The sequence below is a fragment of the Pseudonaja textilis genome, chromosome 1, assembly GCF_049901715.1.
Source record: "Pseudonaja textilis isolate UNSWEBS1 chromosome 1, rPseTex1.2, whole genome shotgun sequence".
NCBI classification, from domain to species: Eukaryota; Metazoa; Chordata; class Lepidosauria; order Squamata; family Elapidae; genus Pseudonaja; species Pseudonaja textilis.
This window is the reverse complement of record NC_141990.1, coordinates 84,410,627-84,436,612: the sequence shown is the minus strand read 5'-3', so window position 1 is coordinate 84,436,612 and position 25,986 is coordinate 84,410,627. Positions and strand designations below refer to the sequence as shown.

Genomic DNA, 25,986 nt, shown 5'->3' with positions numbered 1-25,986 from the left:
TTTCTGTGAGTACATTGTTTTGCTAATAGGTGGAAGTAGAGTCTGATCGGAAAGTTTCATCTAAATTGAATTCTTTTTATAAATATATTTTTGGCTAACATGATTATTCTCCACTGGCTACAAGTAACTTTTACTTATGACAGGCAATTCTTAGAGGTTTAATAGGCATTTCTGGCTTCTTTCCGGTTTCCTCGCTTGTATTAAATTCCCTTTTTACTTTGGAGAAGGAAGAAGAAAATCTTATTCTTAAATATGGACCCTGCAGAAATTCTCTCAATAAAACAGAAAATAAAGTGAAATCATGATTTCAGCTCATAGAGACACCTAATAACCTCCTGGTCCACCCTCTGGAGAGAAGACATAAAAAATGGAAATGTGGACAATAATTGTTTTAGGTTAATTTTAAAAGGCCTAATTAAGAATATCACCACAGAGGTACTTCCTATGTGAAATATTGTCAGAGATACGCATAGTGCTGTAATAATTATATACAGTATATTTGGAGGGTACTTCCAGAGCATTTGACACTTGTTAAGTTTAATGGATTCTTTCCCATGAACCAGAACAGCTTGTTTACAAGGATCCTGACACATTATTTTACAAAGACTCATTTAAGTTTTCTGTCACTCTGATTTGCTCTACGTGTCACAGTAGCATCAGAGAGAGACAGAAAAATCAATGGCTAATCTGCAGACACAATGTTAAGTTTAAGTAAAGATTATTTAATAAGTGATAATTGGCTGACAGTGGAGTTTCAGAGTGTAATAAGATGCTCAAAAAGATGTAAACATCTGAGAATATGGTGTTTGAAAACGTAATTAATTTTCAGCTTGTGATGTATGGTGATTTTATGAAAATATGACCTAAGCAGAAAGTATTTTGATATACAGTAAATGCATCTTCATCTAGTTTATTATTTAGTGTTTTAATTCTACTGAAAAATTAGAATTACTAGTTACGAAATGCAGAGGTGGAAAAAAGGGTCACTAAGGGTTTGCTTAGTGGAATTTTTAAATGTTTAGGTTTTCACTTTAAGTTTTATGGCTTTGATTTATAGGCAATAAAGAAAGAAAGAGTGGAAAAAGAGAAAATGTTGAATGAATTGAAACAGACTGCAGAAAATCTGCTAGACCAAATGGGAAAAGGTAATGTTATGATATAATGGAAGTGAGAAGCGCATGTCTTTTCAATTACTTTCTCTTGTTAATATTTGGAATTTTTAGAAAGTATGAATCCATCTGGATGTGTGTTAATGGAAATTTGTGACAATGCTAGTTATAATTTAATAGTGATGGGTGTCCGGGCTATATAGACTATGTTCTAATTATCTAGTGTTTTGATGTTTTGCCAGTAACAGTGGCTGGCATCTTCAGAGGTAAAAGTGATCTGTTTTGTGGCAAACATCTCGACAGCTCAGAGGCAACACAGCAGGAACTAACTGAACTTTTGTTTTGGTCCAGTGATCCCATGATCATGTCAGAGGTGAGGGATTCTGGGAGTTTTAGTTTAGTAATATCTGGAATTCAGATAAGTTTCTCATTGTCAAGCTGTGTTCTTCTCTCAAGTTGTTCAAAGCAAAAAATGTAAATAGGAAGGAACCAGAAACTATGCAGGAAAAAACAGGATTTAGTTTCCCAATGAAATTTGGAATATTTTGATGGCATTGACCCAGCAAAATTCAGGCAGCCACACAGCCTTTATTAACATTGTCTGGTTTTTAATTAAACCAGTTAGAAGATTTCAACATCCAGATCACAGGTTAATACAGAGAATGATGCCTAATAAGGAAAAGATTTGTGACTTTTTCCCCTTGCTAATATCCATGTATTCATGTTGATCAGTCTTAAGCTTTCGTGTAATTTCTTAATGCAAATGTACACTTACAACAATGTTTTTGTCTGCTTTTGTTCTTTTCATTAAGAAGTGAGAGTTTAGTTAAATGAAGCCATGTGTCAAATGATGGTTGCAAAATATAAATATGCTTTATTAAAAAGATATTGTTTGACCTGTCCCTTTCATGATGCTTAGCCATAATGTGTTGTTTGTTTGTTTAGTTATGAACTAGCCTACTGTGTCCTAGAACGATAAGTGAACTAATCCATCACAAACCTGTGGCTAAAAATTTTGATTTAGATTACTTTACTTTACTTTATTGTCATTGCACCTCATATAACGAAATCAAATACCATCTTCAGTGCACATTGAAAATAAAACACAAACACACATCCTTCACCCTCCACACATTGAACTGAAAACTCCTGACACCGCACCAACACTGCACTATACAGCAGAATTCAAAAGAGCTACTGCCCTGGGACAGAAGCTGCTTCTCAGCCTATTTGCCCTTGTTTTTATTATTCTGTACCGTCTACCAGAAGGTAATAGTTGAAAAAAAGGGTGCCCAGGATGAGATGGATCCTTGAGAATGTTTTGAGCTTTCTTAAGGCAGCGGGCGGTATAAAGCTCTTCCAAAGAGGGGAGAGGGCAACCAAAGATCTTCTGGGCAATTATATTAACCTTCGGGAGTGCTGTTCTATCTGCCACTGTTCAATTGGCAAACCATACAGAGGTGCAGTAAGTTAAAATACTCTCTATGGTGCGGTGGTAGAAGGTCACCAGCAGTTTTTCATTCAGTTGTTTTCTGAGAAGTCTCAGGTAGTATAATCTCTGCTGGGCCCTTTTGATCAGTGCTGCAGTGTGAGCACCCCAGGTCAGGTCCTCTTTTAGGGTAACACCCAGAAACTTAAAACTGGCCACTTGCTCCACTTCGTCTCCATTGATAAGCAAGGGCTGGATGTCTGATCTGTTCTTTCTATAGTCCACTATAAGCTCCTTGGTCTTATTGGTGTTGAGGACCAAGTTATTGTCTCCACACCACGAAAGCACCCAGTCTACCTCATCTCGATAGGCAGACTCATCCCCCCTGGAGATGAGTCCCACCACTGTTTAGTATTTATATCTGGAATATAGCTGAAATAAAATCTTTCATGCATTGCAACTTGTACAATTGATTTGTTATCTTTGTTCAGAAGGGCTTCCTACTGAAGAAACAGGCAACGCCCTTAAGAGGCTCTTGGCAGAGTGGAAAGGGGCTGCTTGCTACTTGGAGGAAGTAGCAAGAAAAGTTCAATATCAGGATGAAATCAATATTTACTTTAGTGAATTGGGTAAGCTCGATAAGTCTGTGAGCGAGAAAGAAGCATGGCTGCAAGACAATTCTGCAGTTGAGGATCAACCATTAGCAGTGCTACAGGAGTCGTGCCAGGTAAGCTCAACAACCTTGGTGCACCAAATGCAGTTATTTATGTTTGACCTGTACTGCTAGAGTACAGTCGTTGTCTCATATTTGTATGCCTGGACTTGAACATGATCTTGAAAAGGTCGGTTCTGGTGTACCACCTAAGAGGAAAAGCATTTTCTGTTGCGGTTCTTCATCTGTGGAATGTTCTGGTTAGAGAGGTTTATCTGGAGTTTGTATTACGGTCTTTCTAGCACTTAGATGGACAATAGTTACATCCTCTAACCCCCACTTCTTTAACCTCAAACTATCCACTATTGACCTCACCCCATTCCTAAGAGGTCTGTAAGGGGCGTGCGTAAGTGCACCATCATGCCTACCGTCTCTGTCCTATTGTCCCTATTTATTCGTACCTATTTCCTGTATTCTTACTCATGTTTATACTTAAACCTATTGTCTTGTAAGCGATTGACAAATAAATAAAATAGTATTGCTCTAGTTATTATAAGGATGCATTTCGGACTTAATGAAGGCTGTTTTGCTGTGGTCTTATTTGCATTTGTTATTATACTATTATGACAATGATAGTGACAGGGATGATATTTTTACCTGAACAGTTGTTGCTGTTTTATTATTTTATATTGTAATTTTAATCATATTTGTAAACTGCTAAAGAAATGAGGTTCTTGCAGTCTTTAAACATGTTAATGTTAAAAATAACCAATGTTGGCACTCTTTCTTTCTAAGGGGGAACTCACAAACCTCTTAAGTCTGACTCCTCAAATGGAACACCTGAAGATCAAGTGCAAGGAGCTGACATCTCACCCTGCTGCTCCAGACTTTATTGAAGATAGCTTTTGCTCTTTGAACAGCCACTTCAGTTCTGCCCAGCAGGAACTAGAACTTCTTCTGCAGAAACTGAAGAGAGGTGTGCTTTGATTTTTATAAAATCTCCCTTCCTCTCCTTTGTATCGTCTTAGGTTTCCGCTTTTGCTAGGAGCAAAAGCCTCGCAACTGGGGCTGCTTTCATCTTAGGTTTTGGCAAAGGCTATGTAAATAACCACAAGCATAATCTTAAAAGGGAAGAAATTGTTTGGCCTTCTTCTTGTAATGTCAGAAATATCTTCTACACCACCGTCCTCCCAGCGTCATCTAGATTGGGGCTTTTCTGGAATGAATGAATTTATTAAGCAGATCATTCCAAAGGCTGGCGAAAAGAGAGAGTATGGAATTTCCTAGGTGATGTCAAAACATGTACATGTCCTTATCTATATAATGCTCCTTTTTTCTTATGATTGTATTGATCGTCTCTTTGGTGTGCTCAAAGGACTTAGACAGAGTGGGAGTAAAGATGACTGTCTAAATTGGCGAAGTTTACTTTTGTCTTCTGTGTTCTATTAAGCACTTTCTCTTATGTCAGAGTTCAATCTTCAAGACATCCCGTATGTCTAAAACATAAGAACTGTCTTCATTTTTGTTGACCTTGAATAGGAAGTCTTAAGGAGCATCGTTTGTTATGATGGCTTAATGTATACCCTATCAGACTAAATGTCTGCCTTGGGCAACTAAACAAAAATCACACATATAAAATGTATTACTTAAATTCAACAATAAACACAGAAAATGTCAGTGTCAATAAAACATTCTAGTAAAACCCAAATGTCAAGACGCTTGAAGTTATTACTGCTCAATGCTGCCTTAGGTCGAGACAGCTTTTCTTTCATGCAGGTTAAGTATGCTTGCAATTCCCCATTGATTTTTTAATGCTCAGATTCAGAGGGGTTTTTTTTCTTGTGAAAAGAGGGTTCCACTCACAGAATCTTCTTCTGCTTTGGAAGAGAACATGGATTCTGCCCATTGTTTTGATTTTTTTGTGAATTTGTTGCCTTTTTGTCCTTATAGGTTGTCCTTTTTGTCCTTATAGGTTGTCCTTTTTGTCCTTATAGGTTGCTAATATTAACCTTAATCATTATACCAAATTAGCTGTCTAGTTAATACACCCCTAATTAAGTTTTTATGTCAGCTGAATGCACAAGTTTTGTTTAAGGTATGTAGAACAACAAAAGCAAATAAACTCACCTTCAAAATATATTTTAAATATTTTACATTTAAATTTTATATTTTACATTTAGGAAAATAGAAGCTTGGATTGAAGTAAAATTTACCAAAAAAGGAAAACAAGAAAATAAAAAGAATAATGTAGCAGTTACATTTGAATTATTAATTGGATATTGATTTTTATAAATAGCAGAAGGTGATCCTTCTTATTAGAATTTAATAATTTGAATATTTCAGATTTCCATACAATCACCGAGAAACATCTTATCATAACCCTCCTTGACAAATTGTCAAATACAAAGATAAACAATTGAAGCATCTTTTTTCCCCCAACAATTTTGAAGGAAAAGTGAAGAGGAAGAAAAACATATGACAAGTTTAAATCTGAATTCATTACTTAGGATACACAGCCACTAATTTGCTCAGTTGCGGTCGATAAAACAAACAGATCAAACAGACATAGCTCTGAGAGTTGATTAACATTTATGTAAACGACCAGTACTGCAGATGTTTCTTTCAATGCTAGCTGCCAAAGATCCCCAGAAAACAGGGAGTAACCAGTTCTGTAAGCCATTCTGGATCATAATCAAATCCTATCAATATTAGCATACATTCAGAACTGAATTAAACAGAGCAGCAGCGCATCATAGAACAGCTATTTATAGTGAAAATTCATAGAAGAGACACCCTGGCAAGGCTGCCTGCAACCATTATTTGACATCAGTCATCCAAGTAATTGGTCTTTAAAATGTAGATCTACAATACACTCTTCTGCAGGGATTCATGGTACAGTTGAGGGTTTTTTGAATCAAAAATTCAATTGTTCAGATTTATGTCCACAGATGAAACTGCTTGGCTTCTAATCCAGCTTTTCTGTTGATAGACTCCAACCTTAATGTGATTCCAGCTGTCATATAACTACTCTGTATTTTGAATTATAAAGAAAAATCAATACTACATTGTGCATTAGCTTTCTTCAACCTGATTACTTCCAGATCAGAGCTCCTCCTGACTCTTATTGGGAGGAGAATGTTGGCCTGAGATGATATGTGTAAACTAACACGTATCGGAGTCCTGTTATTGCAGTGGCTTTGCAAAAGTTTTAGGAAGCAGTTTGTATACATTTGCCACAAGAAACTTTTAAAAAATGTTTTCACATAGTAATTATCTATAATTGAAAAAGACTGTATGTACTGTGGACCAACATTTCTGCTAGGTTATATTGCATTTTTATTTTATATTTTTGGTTCAAATTGTATAAGCAAGTTGTTAACTTGACTTTAAATGCTTACTTTAAATGCAGAACTTGAAAGTCATCCCCCCAAGACTTACTTGGATTCTTTGAAAAAAATTAAGGATGAGGTGAATGAATTGGAAAGCAAAGTGCACTCCATCATGAATTCAGTAAATGACTTGACTCAGGTTGAAAAAGCCTTGCAGCAGATGAAGGTATGTTTCTTTTTGGCACTTGATTAAATTCTAAGTTCAGATGAAGCAGAATACTGAAGGATTGGTTTCATGTCTTTATCACATTAGATTTTTATCTCTGGTGACTAATGTTGGGATGTGGGTAGAAAGTTTGATTGTCTTCTACATTTTTTTCAAATAAAAGGTTTATGTGTGAAAACTGCTGCTCAGTGACAGAGCACGAACAGAGACATGGAATGCAGAAATGCAGACACAATGAAGGCTGCATCCAAAATACTTTTTGACAAACGTTTCTTATATAAACAAAGCTTTAGAATATTTAGGAAGCATTAGCTAAATACTTTAAGTAGCCAGAATAATAATTTCCTTGCAGAGCTGTCAGTTTGCAAGTGCAAATAAATATTGGGGTGGTGGTAGTGGTGGTTAGCTGGGATTAAGCAGATCACAACCCATTTAAGAAAAAATAATAATGCAGTACGGAAATGCTAATTTATGTGATGGTGCATCTAGTCATTTGGCAGATTCCAAATGACTGGCAAAAATGAAGATTTAAGCAACACGAGTCTAACTTATTTCTGATGTGATCAAAACAAAATATGAAATTGGTTCTCCTATAGGTCAAATAAAAACATAGATATATTAAGGCAATGTCTTTACTAAATCAGTTGAATCAAAGGTGCTTTTTTCAAAAGGCAACTGGAGTTTGTTTTCCCTTGAAGATGTTTAACCTCTCATCCAAGAAGCCAGTTGCTTTTTGAAAAAAGTCCAGTTGCCTTTTGAAAAAAAGCACTTTTGGGACAACCTTGACCTAAATGACTGAGAATCTCCATAGATAAATTAATTGAAGTTATTTTAAACTAAAGTACAAAGCTATCCCATTTCTAGCAGGTAAAGTTGCTGAGAATGGGTGATTCTGTGACAATACCCAAAATAATCTGTCAGTGTTGGAAAAAATGGTTGAGACCTTTAATAAGGAGAAAGTTAAGTTCAAGAAAAGCTCTTAAAGAAATTGTTGAAATGCATTGTTAGCAAGTCAGGATTTATTTTATCTGGGCTTTTCCATCTTGGGTTAGAATTCTTATACTTAAGAATTAATTGTTAGTTAATTGTCCTTTTGATGTCAGTGGCTAGGGTTGTGCATAGAATTTAGTTTTAGATTTTCAAATGTTGAAGGTGGATGGAATGAGAGGCATACCTCCAACCATTTTTATTGTAAACTGCTGTCTAAAAATCAACATAAGATGTCAATACAAGAATCAGGGTTTGGGGCTAGTTCAATATTATTAAAAGCTTTTAATTATACAATAAAACTTTCACTTTGTCACTGGACAACATCCTAATTTGATACAAAGGTCAATTCCATTATGCCAATAAATCAAATACATTTTATAGGATAGAACATATGAAGAAGCACCATTTTATATAAATATAATTAATATTTTTTATATTTATTCCCTGCAGATGGTTTGTGAAACCCTAGAAAATCAAAAAGGCATGGTTGATAAACTTGTTGCAGACACACAAGTATTGGAGAAGCATATTTCTGCTGAAAAGTCAAAACTATACAAGCAAGAATTGAAATGTTTTCAAGGATACAGGGACAAATTGAAACTAAAGATTTCTAAAGATGTTCACTTATTGGAAGAAACTGTTTCCAAATTGAGGACATTTGAGGTAACTAGAAATAACTTTTGTTTAACTACTTTCTTGTAAATATAATATTCGTCCTCAAATTAATTTATATTTTGCAGAAAGCTATAATGTTAGCACCTGTTTATATGAATTCAAATGGTATGTCAATTATATGAATCAATCATTCTGCAGCCAGAAGTGATTGCAGTTGACTGGGAAAAATAACAATATGTGGAGAGTCAATCTAAAAACAGAATAAGCAGAAATAAATTATTTTAGTAGCTCTTGAGAAAGTTTAACATTTTATATCTAGTTGGTAACAATGAATGTTGTTTACTGCCTGAAAATATAAAATTTAATGAAAGATGACCTGAATGGTTTCCAACCATTTAATCAACTATTTAATTGAGAAAATGAGGCTTGATTTATTAACTGACATTTAAAACATTTATTTCCTACACGATTGTTTTCTACTCTCTGCTGAGGAATGACAATGAATATTAACTGTTTCTGTAAAACAGGGTTCATGCATGCAGTGTAATGAGAGAATCGATAATAGACTAAAATAATGGTCCAACACCTTTCTGGGCCAGTTGGCACATTTGCAATTATGAAAGCGTGTCATTGGTGCAATCACAGAATAGTTCCAGAGGTCCAGGGCTTCTATATTCACACAGTATTCACACTGCTATATTAGGCACTCTTGATAATGGTGTAACATTAATCATTTGACCTCTAATATGAGTGCACCAGTGGTGGGATTCAATTTTTTTTACTACCGGTTCTGTGAGCTGGCTTGGTGGGCGTGGCAGGGGAGGGATACCGTAAAATCTCCAGTCAGAGGTAGAATTTGCTGGTTGTCTGAACTACTTAAAATTTCTGCTACCGGTTCTCCAGAACTGATCAGAATCTGCTGAATACCACCTCTGGAGTGCATTATTTTTATTTTTGAAGGGTATCTGTGAAGTAGCTCACAGGGGACTCAGAGGTGTTATTTGAAGTGAAGTTCAATGGACTATTTGCGAGATCATATAATCGCATATAATCATATGAATTTGTCTCTCATCAGTTTGATTGGATGAAGATATTAGTAGATATGGAAGTTATGAAACATCAAAGGAAGCAGTAGTTAGAGTGAATAAGAATAAATACCTTTGACTTTGAGAATCAGAAAAAAACATATTTTGGTGAGGACAATACATGGAAAGGGAAAATGGAAACTAATAGGAGAAACAGATGACAGTCAAGATATAAGCAATTAGTGGGGTAAACTAGAGACCTAGAAGCAAATGGTAGAATAACATTCTGACAATATTTAGAAGGGATGGATAAATCCAAGGGTGGGTTTTCAACAACAGGAAAAAATGTGTCTTAAATGCAGTTGAGTCAAAAAGTGAAAAATTAACAGATAGACTTAGGAGAGTCCAGTGCTAATGGTCCATAAGGAGTATTTAACCCTAAAATAATTCTTTTAACACTGTGTAAATATTAGTATATAAAGACCTCCATTCTAAAAATAGAGTAAATATTTTGGGGAATATATAGTATGTTCCATCAGTTTTGGACACACTTCATAAATGAAGCTGAAAAATAATAAAAATTGGAGATAGAGCTAAAAATACAAGAACTGGACAAACAAGGCAGAACATGTCAATATGATCACATAATCATTGAAAACAATGAAAAACACTCTTAAATTCCATCGGTAGCATTTCTAAAATTTCTTACAGTAGCCTAAAATAGCTCAGAATTTAATTCTCAATGTGAACACAATATGTGTCGTTCTGGTGCATGTCTGAGGCTTTAACTGTTGCTTGGAATGAGAGAGGAACAATAGCCCTGGACCGAACTGTACTTGCGTGGCCCTTCTATGTCCTTGTATCCTGGAACCTGCATTGGTTTTCAGAGGAGCTCCAGGAGATGAATTGGCATAAGAAGCACCCATAATCCTGCTGAAGGAAAACAGTGAAACTGGTAAAGTGTGATTGAGAGCCTTTCTTAAGGATTACCTCATGGCAATAAGAGCAGCAAAACTCAGTGATTTTTCTATCTTTATTACATTTATGGAGAACTAGTTGGCAGCCTTGTGTAAAGGAATCTGGTCACTTCTACTAAGGAAGGTCCAGAAGAACATTGCAGGGTATTGTGAGCATTATTCTAGGCATCTGTCAAATAAAGTCCCCTGATTTAATAAGACTCTATGCAGGTCAGTAGTGTTATTCAATGAATCTGTTAACCCTGATAAACTGGAGAAAATCTTTGATACTGTGAGCTCAGAGTTCTGCCACCCAGTCTCCACTAGAGTACTAGCAGGTTCTTTAAGGCAGGAGTACCCAACCCCTGGTCCACGGACTGGTACTGGTCTATGGCCCATTGAGAACTGGGCCGCGCAAGCATCGGGTGAGCACACAAAGTTCCATTTGTGCAAGTGGCGGATACACATGTTAAATCATCCCATGCTGCTGGTCTGGGGAGCTGAAAAGATTGGAGACCACTGCTGTAAGGATTCAAGACAATGACTAAGCAAAATTATAGAGGAAAAAAAGTCCAGATGTTTAGTGAAAGAAAGTATTTACAAAAGAAGGTATACCCTAATGTCCATTCTAAAGCAGACAGGAACTATAGAACCTACATTTGACAGGGCCAGGTTGTATGCTGGATTGTTTGTCTCCATTTATTTTCACCCACCAGATCTAACAGGGTCAACATATTCCACTTACTTCTATGAATGGGAGATGTAAGAAATGTGCTTTATATGTCATGGAACCTGCTGAGCTCCATGAGGTCTGGATGGCCATAACCTAAGGTTTCAAAGTCTTGGCTTTTCCCTGAAGCATTGGGGCCAGATGGTTAGGCGAAGCTAGTCACTTTGCTTGCCTACTATTTGATTTGCAACGGGAAGATTTTTTTTTTTAACTTTAGGCATATTGCATTTGATTTTTATTACAGTTGCTTTTAATCATTTTGGGCTGCTGTTGCTCTTGGCTTTTAACCTATTGCTAGATGCCCGGACTTGCATTTGTGAGATTGAAAGCTGTGTAAATCATTTAAATAAATAATCCTACATAAATGTAATACAAAATTATAATTTTGGTCACATGTTTTTCTAATTTAGTGAAATACGACTCTGGTCCTTGCTCAGTTACAAGGTATGAGTCTAAAGCAAGGGTCTTCAAACTTGGCAAGTTTAAGACTTGTGGACTTCAACTCCCAGAATTCCTGAACTAGCATGACTGGAGGTGGAATTCTGGGAGTTGAAGTCCACAAGTCTTAAAGCTGTCAAGTTTGAAGACCCCTGATCTAAAGAGTTGTAAGTCTACTATTGACGTAACTCTCAGAAATTGTTTTTTCCCTGTTTACTGTAGTTACTACTCTGTATCATCAAAAAAACAATATCTCTGTAGTTGGATTTTTGGTTAACAAATATTTATATGAACCTAATAAAATGTTATGAGCAGATATTTGCATTTTTAAAATTTACATGGCAACTACTAACAATTGAGTATTTGTCATTTGAGTAATACGTCACATTACAAAACATTAACTTTCCTATATTATATTCAGGCTGATTCAAAAGTAGTTCAGAGGTGGCTGGATTCTGTGAAAGATTTCCTAATGAAAGACCAAATCAAGCAAACAGAACCTGAAGGTCTTCAGAGACAGCTTGATCAATGCATGGTAAGATTCATCAATTTATTATACTATGGCATATGCCCCTTTTGTTTATTCCTTGACTGTATCTAAACATTGTGAAGAAGAGTTCATGAAACTTCTGTTATCAAGGAGCTATTATTGCTACATTTTCAATTTGTGAATGCAGAGTAATAATGCAAATGCAAGATGGAAGAAGGAAGTCTCTTTTTATGTATGTCATAGGTCCGCGATGGCGAACCTATGGCATGTGTGCCACAGGTGGCATGCAGAGTCATTTGTGCGGGCACATGATTCCCAAATAAACTTACCTCACTGTGCATGTGCATACCTCCCAGCTGATTTTCGGGCCTTTTTTGGCCTGCCAGAGTCTTAAGGCCGAAAAATAGGCCCGTTGCCTCACTTCCGGTATTTCCGGAAATACCGGAAGTGATGAAATGGGCCCATTTTTCGGCCTGCAAAGCCTGCAGAGGCATCCCTCAAGCCTCTGGCAGGCCGAAAAAGGCTTCAAACAGGCCAAAAAACAGGTGGGAGGCGCAGTGCAGGTAAGGGGGTGGCGGGGGGATCACACGTGCATGTGCAGGGGGCATGGGGGGCTGTGCACATTTCCTCCTGGGTGCTGGCAGGTGAGCCCAAAAAGGCTAGCCACCATGGACGTAGGTGGAATCCATTCAACTATATGTAGCATAGTTCTGATTGGCTATCCAAAGTATCTCACTGATGCTGCCCATAAATATCTTAATTGTTATGAGTACATGTTTAGAAAAAGAATATAGACTTTTTTTTAGCATTTTGTATTTTTATGCTCATTCTCTTTGGCACATCTGGTTACCATCACTTTTTTTTTCTTAGAGGGAAATTTTCCTAAGAAAATCCTCCCCTCCTTTAATTAAAAGCAGTTTATTAGAGCTATTAGATCTTTCTGATCCTAGTCTGCACTTGCAAGGTAACAATAATGATGTAGGTCTGATGAGTGGCTTGACAGATCTGGGCTTGCTTAATTTCAGTTGTACCCGCCTTTGAACCCTGGGGACGCTTGGATCATCTTTTTTTTTTTACAAGCCAAATCAGTTACAGTCTGGTTGGAGAATGTGCTGAAAAAAAAAGTCCCCCTTTGGATGAATTAATGCAATTTTATTAATGTTTCAGAAGCAAGACTTTTAGCAGGGCACCACTAAGCATATGGCAAGCTCTCCACATATAAACCCTAAATATGATGGTATCTTTTCTCTGGGCAGTAAATAGGGTTCTTCTGGTTTCCAGATGCATGGTTTTAATTCATGGGTCTCCAGTATGGGGGCTCACAGAAAGAGAAACATGATTAGTGAATAGCGCATCCATTCTCATCCATACTTTCTTTTAGTTGCTGAAGTCTGCCCTCATTTCCAAAACGGAACTGAATTAGTGCAGTTCTTGTATTTCATCTTGTATTTCATAAAATTGTTTCTTTTTAAATTGGTCAGTTGGGCTGTCACATATCTGGAATCAAAAGTTGAAAAACTGTAGCATACAGATCATCTAATGCTTACTCTATCAAAGATAGGAGTTTTATGATCAGCTGAAACTTGTATCTTTGGAATGAGCTTTCAGGTAGGTCACGATTGTAGCATAGTTGTTGGTATCAGTGCTAGTTTAAATTAGATGTAGCTAATTTTGCAGCTATGTCAGTCACCAAGAATATCATGAATTTTACATGGGTTTGATCAGTATTGAATTTCTCTGGTCACAGGGAGGTAGATAAATCCAATGCTTATTACCTACTTTCTTGTGTTTAATAGACACCTTACTGTTATTATTCACCTTTGGTGTTAAGTGATAGGGATTACTGATGTATATAAATAAATTTATAGTAAAAGAAGTAAAAGAGAAGCTTGTTTTATTTATTTATACTGATCTTTGGATTGTAGCTATTAACTTGGTTAGCATGGTGTTGCAGTTTATTTCTGCTATGTGTGCTGTATGAACACTGACATTTTAAAATGATTTTATCATTAACTTTATCATTAGGCATCTTATGTGCACCCAGAAAAGTTTTCTTTTTAACGAGCTAAGGATTAAGTAACCATTTATCAGTTAAATCTCCTTCCAAGGATAAAAATCCTATCATTAATAAATGGTCATTTTGCCACCAAATTTTAGTGGTTCAATATTAGAGTGTAAAATGTGCTTAAGGAGTTGCTCACCTCTGGTTAATATGATATGAAAAAGCACCTTGTAACCTCATTCAAATAAAAAGACACCTCCCCCCTCTTTCCCCCTCCCTCCCCTCTCTGTGTGCATGTATTCAGTTGCTTTGTTAATTGTTTTTTTCAAACATAATAAGTCTTTGAAATCCATAAAATGTCTCCGAAATAAGCAACATATCAAGTTGTATCTTTGGAGATAGCTGTTAACATATTTTTTTTCCCATTTATTAACAGCTGTTTATTATTGAAATGGAAAAAATTGAATTGTCTCTAAAAGAGATGAAGGAAATAGAGTCTTCTTTAAGAGGCCAGCCTGTTAATGCTTGGGTGAAATCCAAACTGACAGACATTCAATCCCAGTGGGACAAACTAAGCAAGCAGGTTGGTTCTTGGTACTATTAGTCTTGCATTTTCATATCTGTCATTGCACCCAAGTAGTAGCATTGTTACATGCATTGCAGTCATATAATATCAGGTATCCTATTTTATTTTCAACATATAAAATCCCATTTTTACATTTACAAGTGCCTAAATAGAAATACAAACTAAATAAATGCCTTTACATTTCTCTATGAAAAACCATCAATTTTATAATATAACCAATTTAATTTTTAAACTATAGAACTAATGTACTGTGCTATAATTTAATATGGTAAAATGGGATGAATTCCACCTCCCAATATTATTTACTGCTGGATGGCAGTTATACACTAATTCAGCTGGAGGGCTATAAGTTTGTTGTAGTGTAAATTAGGCTCTGGGATGTTTTCAGTTCAAGTTTTATCTTTATCTTGCTAGATAGATGATGCTGTCAGGCTCAAATTCTCATCTGTTTGAGATTCTCATCAGAAAATATATCCAATGAGCTATTTTGTTTTAACTGGTATTGTTGCTGTTTATACTGATAGGCAATTTTCATTATTTGCATATCATCTAAATGATAAGAATATAGCTACATTAGAGCACTTTTTCCTTGCATCCCTTATGCTGTTTAGAAAATATCAAAAAATGACATCATTATTCTTTCAGATTAGTCAGTTTATATTCTGGACTGGATTTGCGAACATACTCAGTAGGAAGAAGTGCAACTGAGAGTGTTAGTAATGGGTTATTCTTGTGTGAAATGCTAGAAATATAAATACTTGTAACAAGTATTTGATTCATTTTTCTTGCAATGTACATTTATATATCCGAACTAGACTGTCTTGTTTCTCTGTGTCATATAATATATGTGGATATGTGGATATATGCATAATATTTATCTATCTATCTATTTAGTCATGTTTATGTAGTGTATATTGGAGGTGGAGACCCTTTGAGAGCTGTAGGCAACGAAATTTCATTTTAATGTATGCTGATTAGTGTGCATTTAAAATGACAATAAAGTTATTCTAAGAATCTAGTTCACTGCTGCAAACATACATTATAACCATGATGACCATGATTACCATCACTGCCATAGCCATCATCATGGGTTTCTTCATTTTTAATGTGAAGAATAGAGCATTAAAAATTAAGTAGAACTGCATTAGTTACATTTGCGTGTTCTTGTAACTATAAAACATTATTTCCTAGATTTCATGTTGACCAAAAAAAAATGCAGAATGTTGTTATCTCAAAATAACTTTCACCATTCTGTTGATCGTGTGTTTTTCTTTCATCAGTTGTACAGCACTCTTAAAATAATAACTTTTAACAATGCTGTGCACTTTATGTTGCTTTGTTTGAATTGCTAGATCATTTGCCATAAAAATCAATTATCGGAAAATCAAGAAAAAGCTGTCAATCTCAAAAAGGATTTGACAGAAATGCAAGAATGGATGGCTCAGGCTGAAGAGGAATATTTGGAGAAAGATTTTGAATATAAGAATCCAGATGAGCTAGAGAATGCAGTGGAAGAAATGAAGGTCAGGAATACTTGAAAAACTTAAATTGTATTTTAAAAGTGACGTAGACACTAAACATGGGTGTGTATTAGTTATTGTTGTTAATATTATTACATCAGGATATGCTTTTCTGAAAAGACCAGAGTGATTTGTTTTTTATCAGTTTGAAGCTGACTATCCTTCCTACTTAACTGTTGAAAATGAATTAATCCAAATTATTTACATATTTATAAGACCATATTTTGTCCACTGTCACTACTAGAACTTGCACTGTGTGAAAATATATAAAAACTATTGCATACCTTAAAATTTTATATGATTTAAGGTGCTGCTAATAAGTTTAATATGTTTGGCCATGTATATACTGAATATTTTTTTCTCTGTTAAGCCCAGATTGCTGCATAGCCCTGTCATATACTCTGCAATTTGACCAGATGGCTTCAGGCTACTGCTGTTTGATCAGCAAATACTGGTTGGAGTAGAAATTCCCAATCTTGCTACATAGTGAGATTAGAGGAGGCTGGAGTTTGGAATGACACTTGCTTTAATTTTACAGTGTTAAAATGAATGTAGAATTAGTGGAATTAATAAGAGAATGTAACACTTCAAAACTCTGATAACAATGCAGAGCCCATTTTGGTTATTCTTGAAATTTCAGTGCTGCTGTCTCTTAGCTATAATTTTATATGTGCTTGTGTCCTAATTTAATTCATATCATATGCCTAATTGTAATTTAATAATGGCTGATCAGCTCTCTGAGAAAATAGAAAGGATGCATGAGTGAGAGTAAAAAATTACAAATTTTGATATTAACGTACATTTGAAAAAAATATACAGCTATTCTGAATGTAAAGAGTCTTTTTTAATGTTTTGTTCATTTTATGCAGTACAATTTTAGTAAAATTTTGGAACTGACATTCTTAATAGTCTGGCTATCAAACACTAAATCAGATTGTAGGGTTTTTTTTTCAACATTAGAAAATGTGGCAGCGTTTTGAATTGAGTGACAGGATTGCCACTGGCATTTTAAATTATAAAAGGTTTTGTAATTGAGTGCTCTATAGCCTTTGCCAGTCTTGTGCTCCTCAGTTATGTTGACTTTGCAACTGTCAGAATTGCTAGTCAGCATGACCTTGGTGTTTGAAAAATTATTTATTTTGAAACAGTCACATTCAATAGAATAATAAACTTGGTGTAGTACACTTGATTGTAGTAAGATCATCAAAAATTACACCAAGAAATATATGTGACCAGAAAGTGTTTTTTTTAAATGTACTAGTTATTTTGGGCCATATAAATTGGGAATTTTGAGGTAATAATCTTTAAGCATAGTAAGTATCTTGGGATGAGTTGACTCGGTGCAACCAGATTTATATAGATCAGTTTGCAACACAATATGTGTAGAAATGAAATCTATTTGTGCATCAAGGAAGGTCAGAATGATGGTAGGCAACTAGTAGAATAAATATAAATTATATTTACTACAGAGTCCACTGGAGTTGGGTGGCTTATAAATGCAAATAGATAAAATATGATAGAAATTCAAGTGAAGTGTCTTGGGAGCCATGGATTTCATCCCAAAGGTGCTTTTTCAAGAGGCAACTGGACTTTCTGGTTTTTCTTTGAAGATGTTTTGCTTCTCATCCAAGAAGCTTCTTCAGCTCTAACTGGATGGTGGGGAATTCAGTCAGAACTGAAGAAGCTTCTTGGATGAGAAGTGAAACATCTTCAAAGAAAAACCAGTCCAGTTGCCTCTCGGAAAAGTACCTTTGGGATAACCATGACCTGGATGACTGAGAATGTCCATAGACATGGATTGTATCGCTTCTCATGTGCATATGAAATACAGTGTTAACAATTCATTTCAGTATTTTAATTATTAGTTCAGATTCCATTGTTAATATAGTAATTGCAATGGTCATTATTTGCTTCCTCTGGGCAGAGAGCTAAAGAAGATGTGCTGCAGAAAGAAGTGAGGGTGAAAATTCTGAAAGACAGCATCAAAATGCTAGCTGCTAAACTGCCATCTGGTGGTCAGGACTTAACAACGGAGCTCAACCTTGTATTGGAGAATTACCAGCTACTGTGCAACAGGATCAGAGGGAAATGCCACACTTTGGAGGTATGGCCTGCAACTAATTCTTTCTTCCCTTAACATCAATGAGAGGTCTTAAGACATAAGTTTTTACTCCCAAAATTAAAAAGAAATCATGCCAATGGGATATTTTTGCTCTAGATTTAAAAGTTGGGGATGGGGGCATTGTTAGACCAGCAACTTATTTAATGAACAAACTCAAAACTCTTGTATTATGTACTTAATTCTAGTTATTTTAAAGCTTCCTAGAAAGCCAGTTGACATAGTGCTTAAGGTTCCAGGCTAGAAACCAGGAGACCGTCAGTTTTAGTCCTGCCTTAGGCACACTGCCAGCTGGGTGACCTTGAGCCAGTCACTCACTCTCAGTCCTAGGAAGAAGGCAAGTGCAAACTACTTGTGAAATTTTGCCAAGAAAACTGTAGGCACTTTCCATGACTCAACACTAATTTTAAGCCTCACACATATGTTAACTCTGCTTTTTAAATAGTAAAGGATTGTAGTTACAGCCCATTAGTTAGAATCCATTTCTTATGCAAGTAAAGAACATTCAAATAGTGGCCAAAATTAGTGACAGTGCACTGTTTTTGTTGATTTTAACATGTCAGTGAAAAACCAGGGATATATGGATGAGAAATATAACTAACAGAATGCATATATTAAGACTCCATCAATATAGTGATTATTTCTGAATTATATATTGCCTACTAAGTATTTCAGTATATTTAACTTCTACCTGCATTCCTATATTTCCTACAATACTTTTGATAGCAATATGAAATAGCAACTCTGCAGTCAGGCCTCTTATTTAATTCTTTGTAGCTGTAAATCAGGTTAAAGTCAAGTCCTTAAACCCAGTTTTCTATTTTAGTCAATAGTCACATTGGGCAAATACATTACTAGCTTTGGAACAAACTTTAGAATGTGATACGAATCAATTTTGGGTCATGTTTAGTTTAGTTTAGCTTAGTTTACTTTATTATCATTGCACCTCGTACAACAAAACCAAACACCATCTCCAGTGCACATCATGACCATGACCATGAAAATAAACACAAGCACACATCCTTTACCCTTCACATATTGAACCAGAAACCACCAACACCACACCAACACTGCACTATACAGCAAAATTTAAAAGAGCTACTGCCCTGGGATAGAAGGTGTTTTTCAGCCTATTTGTCCTTGTTTTTATTATTCTGTACCATCTGCCAGATGGTAATTGTTCAGTATGAGATGTTCAGTATGAGATGGATCTTTGATAATGTTTTGAACTTTCTTAAGGCAGCGGGAGCTATAAAGCTCTTCCAAAGAGGGGAGAGGGCAACCAATAATCTTCTGGGCAATGACATTAACCCTCTGGAGTGCTTTCCTATCTGCCAGTGATTTTTCTAATTCACCACAAGATGGTGAACTAGAAAATTCTATATTAATGATTCAGATAAAGAAGTATAGAATATGTGTAAGCAGAATACATTTTTGTCTGTTAAGTTAGGAAACTATTACTGGCTATTGTCTTCAAATATATTTTTTTCATGTGGCATCTAAGTTATACCCATTGTAATATACTGTCCCATTGTTTTGATATTGTATATAGTGCAAACATCTGGAATTGGCATTGGAGATACAGTAAGTGAGTTGAGCCAGTGAGAACGCTGAGGCTGAGTGAATTGAAAGTCTCATTGTTAGGCAATAACTGGTAAATTATCTGGAGTAGTTTTATAAATTGTTACTGTTGATGAATAATATACTCTGGAAAATCTACATAAAGCTTAAGAAATAAATATATCACGTGACTGAGAAGAACCAGCCTCTGAAATAGAATGAGCCTTTTCTTCTTTCATATATTCTTTCCCTTCAGGAAGTATGGTCTTGTTGGATTGAACTGCTACACTATCTGGACCTAGAAACAGCCTGGCTGAATACTTTGGAAGAGAAAATGAAAACAACTGAACACTTGCCAGAGAAAATAGATGCTGTCAGTGAAGCCCTTGAGGTACAAAGAATAGTCTGTAAAAATAGTTTATGCAAATGAGTTTGGCATTTTTTTAACTGAAGATTCCCCCCCCCCTCCTATATTTAAATACAATGAAAATTCCTCATTTTGCATAATATTTAAGTAATTGTAGAAGTGGACAGAACTCAGACTTGTTGAGGGGGGGCGGGGCTGGTTGCTTTCATTCAAGATGCATCAATGAGGCCCATATGAAAAAAAAAATCTTATTTAAGCTAAAAGAAATCCAGGTGTCTGCAGTCTCTGATCTTTGATCAAAGATCAAAAAAGTGCAAAATATCAGATGCAGCATCCCTATGTAGACTCCCCTCTTTTTCTGAATGTGTGTTTGGTGCCTGCCATCTTTTCTTTTTCTTTTTTTTACCCTCACACTCTTAGTAGACACTTCTGGGTGTCTAAACATATTTTGAAACATTAGTATTTTTGGCTTCAGTGTTGTTAACAAGAAAGGTAAACCAGAAACCTTTATTGATCTGCTATATAACAAACGGTGATCTTGCAAAATATTCCAACTTTTGTTCTGCGAACTACTTTCCTAATTCTTTGAAACATGACAGTGAAGTACATGAATAAAAAAGAAGAATTAATGATACAGTAACTTTTGTTTTGAGACAAAAGTTTTCTAAGGACATTTTAAATCTTGGTGATTATATTGACTAATTGAAATTCTTTTAACTTGCTTTGACCGGCACATAATGCATATAAAATAAACTTGGCTTCTATTGTTCAGTAGTTCACTGGCATTTAGAGTAGGCTATGGCAATATGTTCTACATAGATCTTTCAAAAACTGTAGTTAGAATATATTAGCCAGGCAACTGTTGATTATCCACAGTTAACTGAAGGATTTCTAGTATATGTCTGTAGTTACTTCAGAGTGACAGTTTTTCCTAAATGTTCCATGTGCAGGAAATTTGAGGCTGAATTTGCTCTTTGACCCTTCATATCTGTTATGATCAGCTCAGGCAGAAATATGGGATTGGGAATGCCAAAATTTACTGCTGCTAGATGGCAGCAAAGAGATATATAAAGTTCTTTGTGCTGCCATCTAATGGTCTTCTGGATTTTTGCAGTCTAGTACTGGTAACCCTGACTAGAAGAGGCCCCAGGTCTGCTTCCGTCGTACCTGGAGATTTCACAAACACCACCACTTTCTGCTATAGAATGCATTCCCATTGGTGATGCTGTCTTCCTTCCTTTTTATTGTCTGAAGACATTAAAAAAAAAAGCTAATATTTTTTTCAAGTTTGGGTTTACATTGCACTGATTCTGCTGTCATTTACTAATTTTATTTCCTCTTGCTCTTTTTGTTTTGGTAGAGTTCTTGAGTTTTTTTTTTATGGGTCCCACTGTTCTGATATATTTGTCTGTAATTTCCATAACTATTTTAGGGTGATAAGATGCCATATGTGTCATTGTTTTCTTAATGGCAATGTGAGTCCTCAGACACTGTAAATTTATGCTTTTTGTGAATGATATTTTTTCCAGTTTTAAAATGTCAAGAGTGCTGCATTCAGTATGTTAGAAAATAAGTGCCTACATTTTGGTTTAATTATTTTCTCATTAGTCACTGGAATCTATTCTGCGCCATCCAGCTGACAATCGGACTCAAATTCGGGAGCTTGGTCAAACACTGATAGATGGAGGCATCCTTGATGAAATCATCAGTGAAAAGTTGGAAGTTTTCAATGCCCGTTATGAGGAATTAAGTCATGTGGTATGATATGTAACTTTGATGGAATGAAACATTTGTTTTTACTGCTGTCAGCATCCACAATGTACAGTTTTGAATGATGCTTAAAGGTGCTCTTCAGTAGCTTATAGAAGTAAGGGCTACCCTATATTAAGGTCAGATGTGCATAATTATGGCAACACTACCTATATCTTGCATTATGGTCTGTCAGAAGTTTGACAACTGCCCGACCTACACCATAAATTGGATGGCTGAGTGAATTCTTGAACAGATCCAGATTCAGCTTAGTAGATCCTACATTTTTGTGTAGGTGAGAAACAGAATTATGATGCCAAGTCATGGGGTTACATTCCTCAAAAAAATAACAATTTAGAAATGCAAATTTAAATCATGATTACTATAAATGATGCAAATGATCTCTACCAACAAAGATCCATCCCGCATAAATGTGTAAAATGACTGGACATCTGATTTTATATTTTAAAAAGGATTGCAGTATAATGAGCAGCTTTATACGGTTCAGATTACAGAATACAGAGTAAAGCCATAGTAGTTTTAAAAGTTTCCTCGCTACCTTGGAATGGGAACTCCTTTTTGGCCTTGAAAAATACAGGACAGAGGATCTTGCAAGGGTCAAAGAGCTGAACTGATAGTCATTTAGAAACTGTTGTTGTTTATGAGGATTGATGGATTCCATCATGATTTCAATGATATTAATATGTCCTCTGGAAACTTCCATAAGTTTTAATAACAAATGTGAATGCTGAAGTCAGTGATTCTGACTTAAGTTGACATGCTAGGAATCTCTGAATTATGTGCCTTTCAGCAAGAATCCCTTGACCACAAGAAAGTAATATTTCGCTGCATTGTTGACAATCAGAAAATAACAGCATAGTGTAAGCAGTTCTGATTTACTGTTTTTTGTATTTATATTTAGGTTTATATACAGTTTGAAAGTTTTCATGCAAAATATTTCTTTGTCTCCCCTTAGGCAGTCAGTAAACAGATTTCTTTGGAGCAACAACTTCAGATGATGCGAGAAACTGAGCACATGTTGCAGGTTCTTCAGGAAAGCTTGAAAGATTTGGATAGGCAGCTAACATCCTATTTGACCAATAGAATAGATGCCTTCCAAATGCCTCAAGAGGCACAGGTATTTCTTCCTTTCCCTTTCCCTTTTCCCCTTCACATTTCCTTTCTTTTCTTACTTACCCTTTCTCTTTCCCTTTCCTTTCCTTTCCTTTCTTACCTTACCTTACCTTACCTTACCTTAAAAAATACTTTGTAACATGGTTTTTGAGTTGTAAGATAATTAAGGGAATATGTGCTCTATGAAGAGATGCTGATGGTGTCTTGCACTAGAAAATCTTCAGTAATCTCTTGATTGTGAAATAAGCAGCCTATCCCTGAAATCAGCATTGAGTAAAGTGGATGTTATACTCTTTATAACACATTTTAGTTGTATGATTTATTGGATAGACAGATTGATATCTGCTATGTCCTTTTTTCTCCATATTCTATAATGAATGGCAGAAAATCCAAGCTGAGATTGCTGCTCATGAGTCCACTATGGAAGAGCTTAGAAAGAATGTCTATTCTTTAATGCCACCTTCACCAGAGTGTCGATCTCCCCGTGGTGGGACTCATTTGGATGTCTTGCAGGTAAATATTTCAAAAGAATCAAAGACCTGAATGTGAATCAAGGTTTTCCCCACATTGCTAATTAATTTCTCAGTGTTTGCAGAGTTGTTGTATTAATTTCAAACGCAGTGTTGTCAATAGAAACTGTGATAATTTTACATACTATAAAGTTTATTTGTCACTTCTGTTCTTTTATACTTTCATTTTCTCCAGTCTTTTCAACTCTTATAGGCATATCTTTGAAAAAGTAGGCTAATACTTTTACATACTTCTGAAAGCTCTTATTTGTGAAATATGCTATAATACACTTTTCTTATATCTTTGGGCAATTGTTAAACATTTTAATAATTATTGGCATCCTTTTTCCAATATTTTATATGAAAAGAGTGGGGGGGACTTGAAGAATCTATATCTGTTGAACAGGATGGATATTAGCATTGCAAATAGGTAGAGTAAATATTTGAGGAATAGATAATACTAAGATTATGGCATTTGGCTGGCTTATCAGAAGCACTCCTTAATGACTGCAGAAAACTAAGCAGAAGTGCCCAATAAATCCCCTAAAGAGGGGGAAAGAGAAAGTAGTTGTTTCAAAACCGAGATTATGAAGAGTGGAGTCTAGACAGAGGCATTTCACAATAAAGTGAACAGTGAGAACGATGCACTGGAGCATAGCAAAGAGAAACCAGGATAGAAGGGTTGAGTTTGGAGTTGATAAGGAATTAAGTGGCAAACTTGACAGCCTTGATTTTGAAAGGTAGAAGAAGAAGAAAAATGCAGTACTAATTAGAGATGAGGAATCCTTTCAAGCAAGAAGATTTTTGATATTCTGGGAAGTATTATAAATTCAGGACATGAGATGGTGTTTAAATCCCATTTTGTGAATTCTCTGATTAGGTAGCTAGAGGGAGAACTGATTAGTTCATGGTGTTCCATGTCTGGTTTTGTCCTTTGGGATTGACAGAAGTGAAGAAAATTTGGAAACTGAGTACACACTGTACCTTTGAAATTCTCCAAACATAGTCCTAGACAAAATTTCTTTATGGTTTTTTATCTTGTTTTTGAAAAGTTGATTTTGTCATGTGTAAGTGGAAAAGATAAGATCTCAGATTTAGAGTTAAATTATTCTGTAAGTTAAAAAAGAGGGAAATATGGTTATAAGGAGAGGAAATCCATAATGATATATAAAAAAGAAAGAAATACTGCACCAGGAGAGTAAGATATAAATTATAAATAAGAACAGTTAGTGGAAAGATTTTTCATTCTAAGGGTTCAAATGTGTCAAATTTTTGCTTTCTTACATAAACAGAGAAAGCTCCGGGAAGTATCTACGAAGTATCAGCTGTTCCAGAAACCAGCAAATTTTGAGCAGCGTATGCTGGATTGTAAACGGGTTCTGGATAGTGTAAAAGTTGAACTCCATATCTTGGATGTGAAGGATATTGATCCGGATATCATTCAGTTTCACTTTGATAAGTGCATGGTAATATAATGCTATGATTAAATTTTCCTAATTTCTCTCTATGGAACTTTGTTTGCTTCTTTACCTCCATGGCAGTGAACTTTCTAGTAGCTTGACAGTTGACATTCACAGCAGTGGTAGAAAACATGAATGAAAGGAAGAGACTTTGCGCCTTGAGATAAAAGAATGGTTTTCACTCGTATTATCAGAGTACTATATGTTCTAAGAGCATGATTTTATTCTCCAATTTAATAGCAATTGGAGCTACATTTGATATAGAATCTCATCAGTATAAGGGGCTCAGTGGCTAAGATGCTGAGCTTGTTGATCAGAAAGGTTGGCAATTCGGCAGTTCGAATCCCTAGCACCACCTAACAGAGTGAGCTCCTATTATTTGTCCCAGCTTCTGCCAATCTAGCAGTTCGAAAGCATGTAAAAATGCAAGTAGAAAAATAGGGACCACTTTGGTGGGAAGGTAACAGTGTTCCGTGCGCTTTCGGTGTTTTGTCATGCCAGCCACATGACCATGGAGATATCTTTGGACAGCACTGGCTCATCAGCTTTGTAACAGAGATAAGCACTGCCCCCTAGAGCCAAGAAATGACCAGCATGCATGTGACTGATCACAGTCTCAAGATCTTTTTTATATTGCAGTGACCAAAATTGGATGCAGTGTTCCAAGTATGTCTTATCAAGGCCTTATAGTGCAGTACTAACACTTCACATGATCTTGATTCTGTCCCTCTGTTAATGCAGCCTAGGATTGCATTGGGGTTTTTGGCAGCTGGAGTACATTCATGGTTCTTATTTAAGTGATTTTCCACTAGGACTCCAAGGTCCCTCTCACAGTTCCTGTTAGTGAGCCAAGTTTCACCTGATCTGCACCTGTATGTTTCGTTTTTCTTGTCTAAATGTAAAACCTTACTTTTCTTTCAATTGAATTTCATTTTGTTAGATAGGGCCCAGTGTTCAAGTCTGTTGAGATCCATCTGGATCTTGATCCTAT

The 25,986-nt window shown here is 35.7% G+C and overlaps 1 protein-coding gene across 7 annotated transcripts in view; it reads left to right on the top strand.

The window, feature by feature from the left end:
- Positions 1 to 25,986, top strand: part of UTRN (utrophin) — a 353,724-nt gene that overhangs the window by 84,345 nt on the left and 243,393 nt on the right. For 5 of the 7 annotated variants that reach the window (XM_087939867.1, XM_087939877.1, XM_087939858.1 and 2 more), the window contains exons 19-32: positions 1,058 to 1,145; positions 3,030 to 3,265; positions 3,986 to 4,166; positions 6,600 to 6,745; positions 8,186 to 8,398; positions 11,921 to 12,034; positions 14,428 to 14,574; positions 15,930 to 16,100; positions 18,022 to 18,201; positions 20,033 to 20,167; positions 21,752 to 21,901; positions 22,869 to 23,030; positions 23,411 to 23,539; positions 24,828 to 25,001. In XM_087939867.1, coding sequence (XP_087795993.1) covers positions 1,058 to 1,145; positions 3,030 to 3,265; positions 3,986 to 4,166; positions 6,600 to 6,745; positions 8,186 to 8,398; positions 11,921 to 12,034; positions 14,428 to 14,574; positions 15,930 to 16,100; positions 18,022 to 18,201; positions 20,033 to 20,167; positions 21,752 to 21,901; positions 22,869 to 23,030; positions 23,411 to 23,539; positions 24,828 to 25,001 — 2,226 coding nt within the window. The remainder of the gene's footprint in view (positions 1 to 1,057; positions 1,146 to 3,029; positions 3,266 to 3,985; positions 4,167 to 6,599; positions 6,746 to 8,185; positions 8,399 to 11,920; positions 12,035 to 14,427; positions 14,575 to 15,929; positions 16,101 to 18,021; positions 18,202 to 20,032; positions 20,168 to 21,751; positions 21,902 to 22,868; positions 23,031 to 23,410; positions 23,540 to 24,827; positions 25,002 to 25,986) is intronic. The other 2 variants (XM_087939884.1, XM_087939871.1) reach the window with 1 other exon arrangement.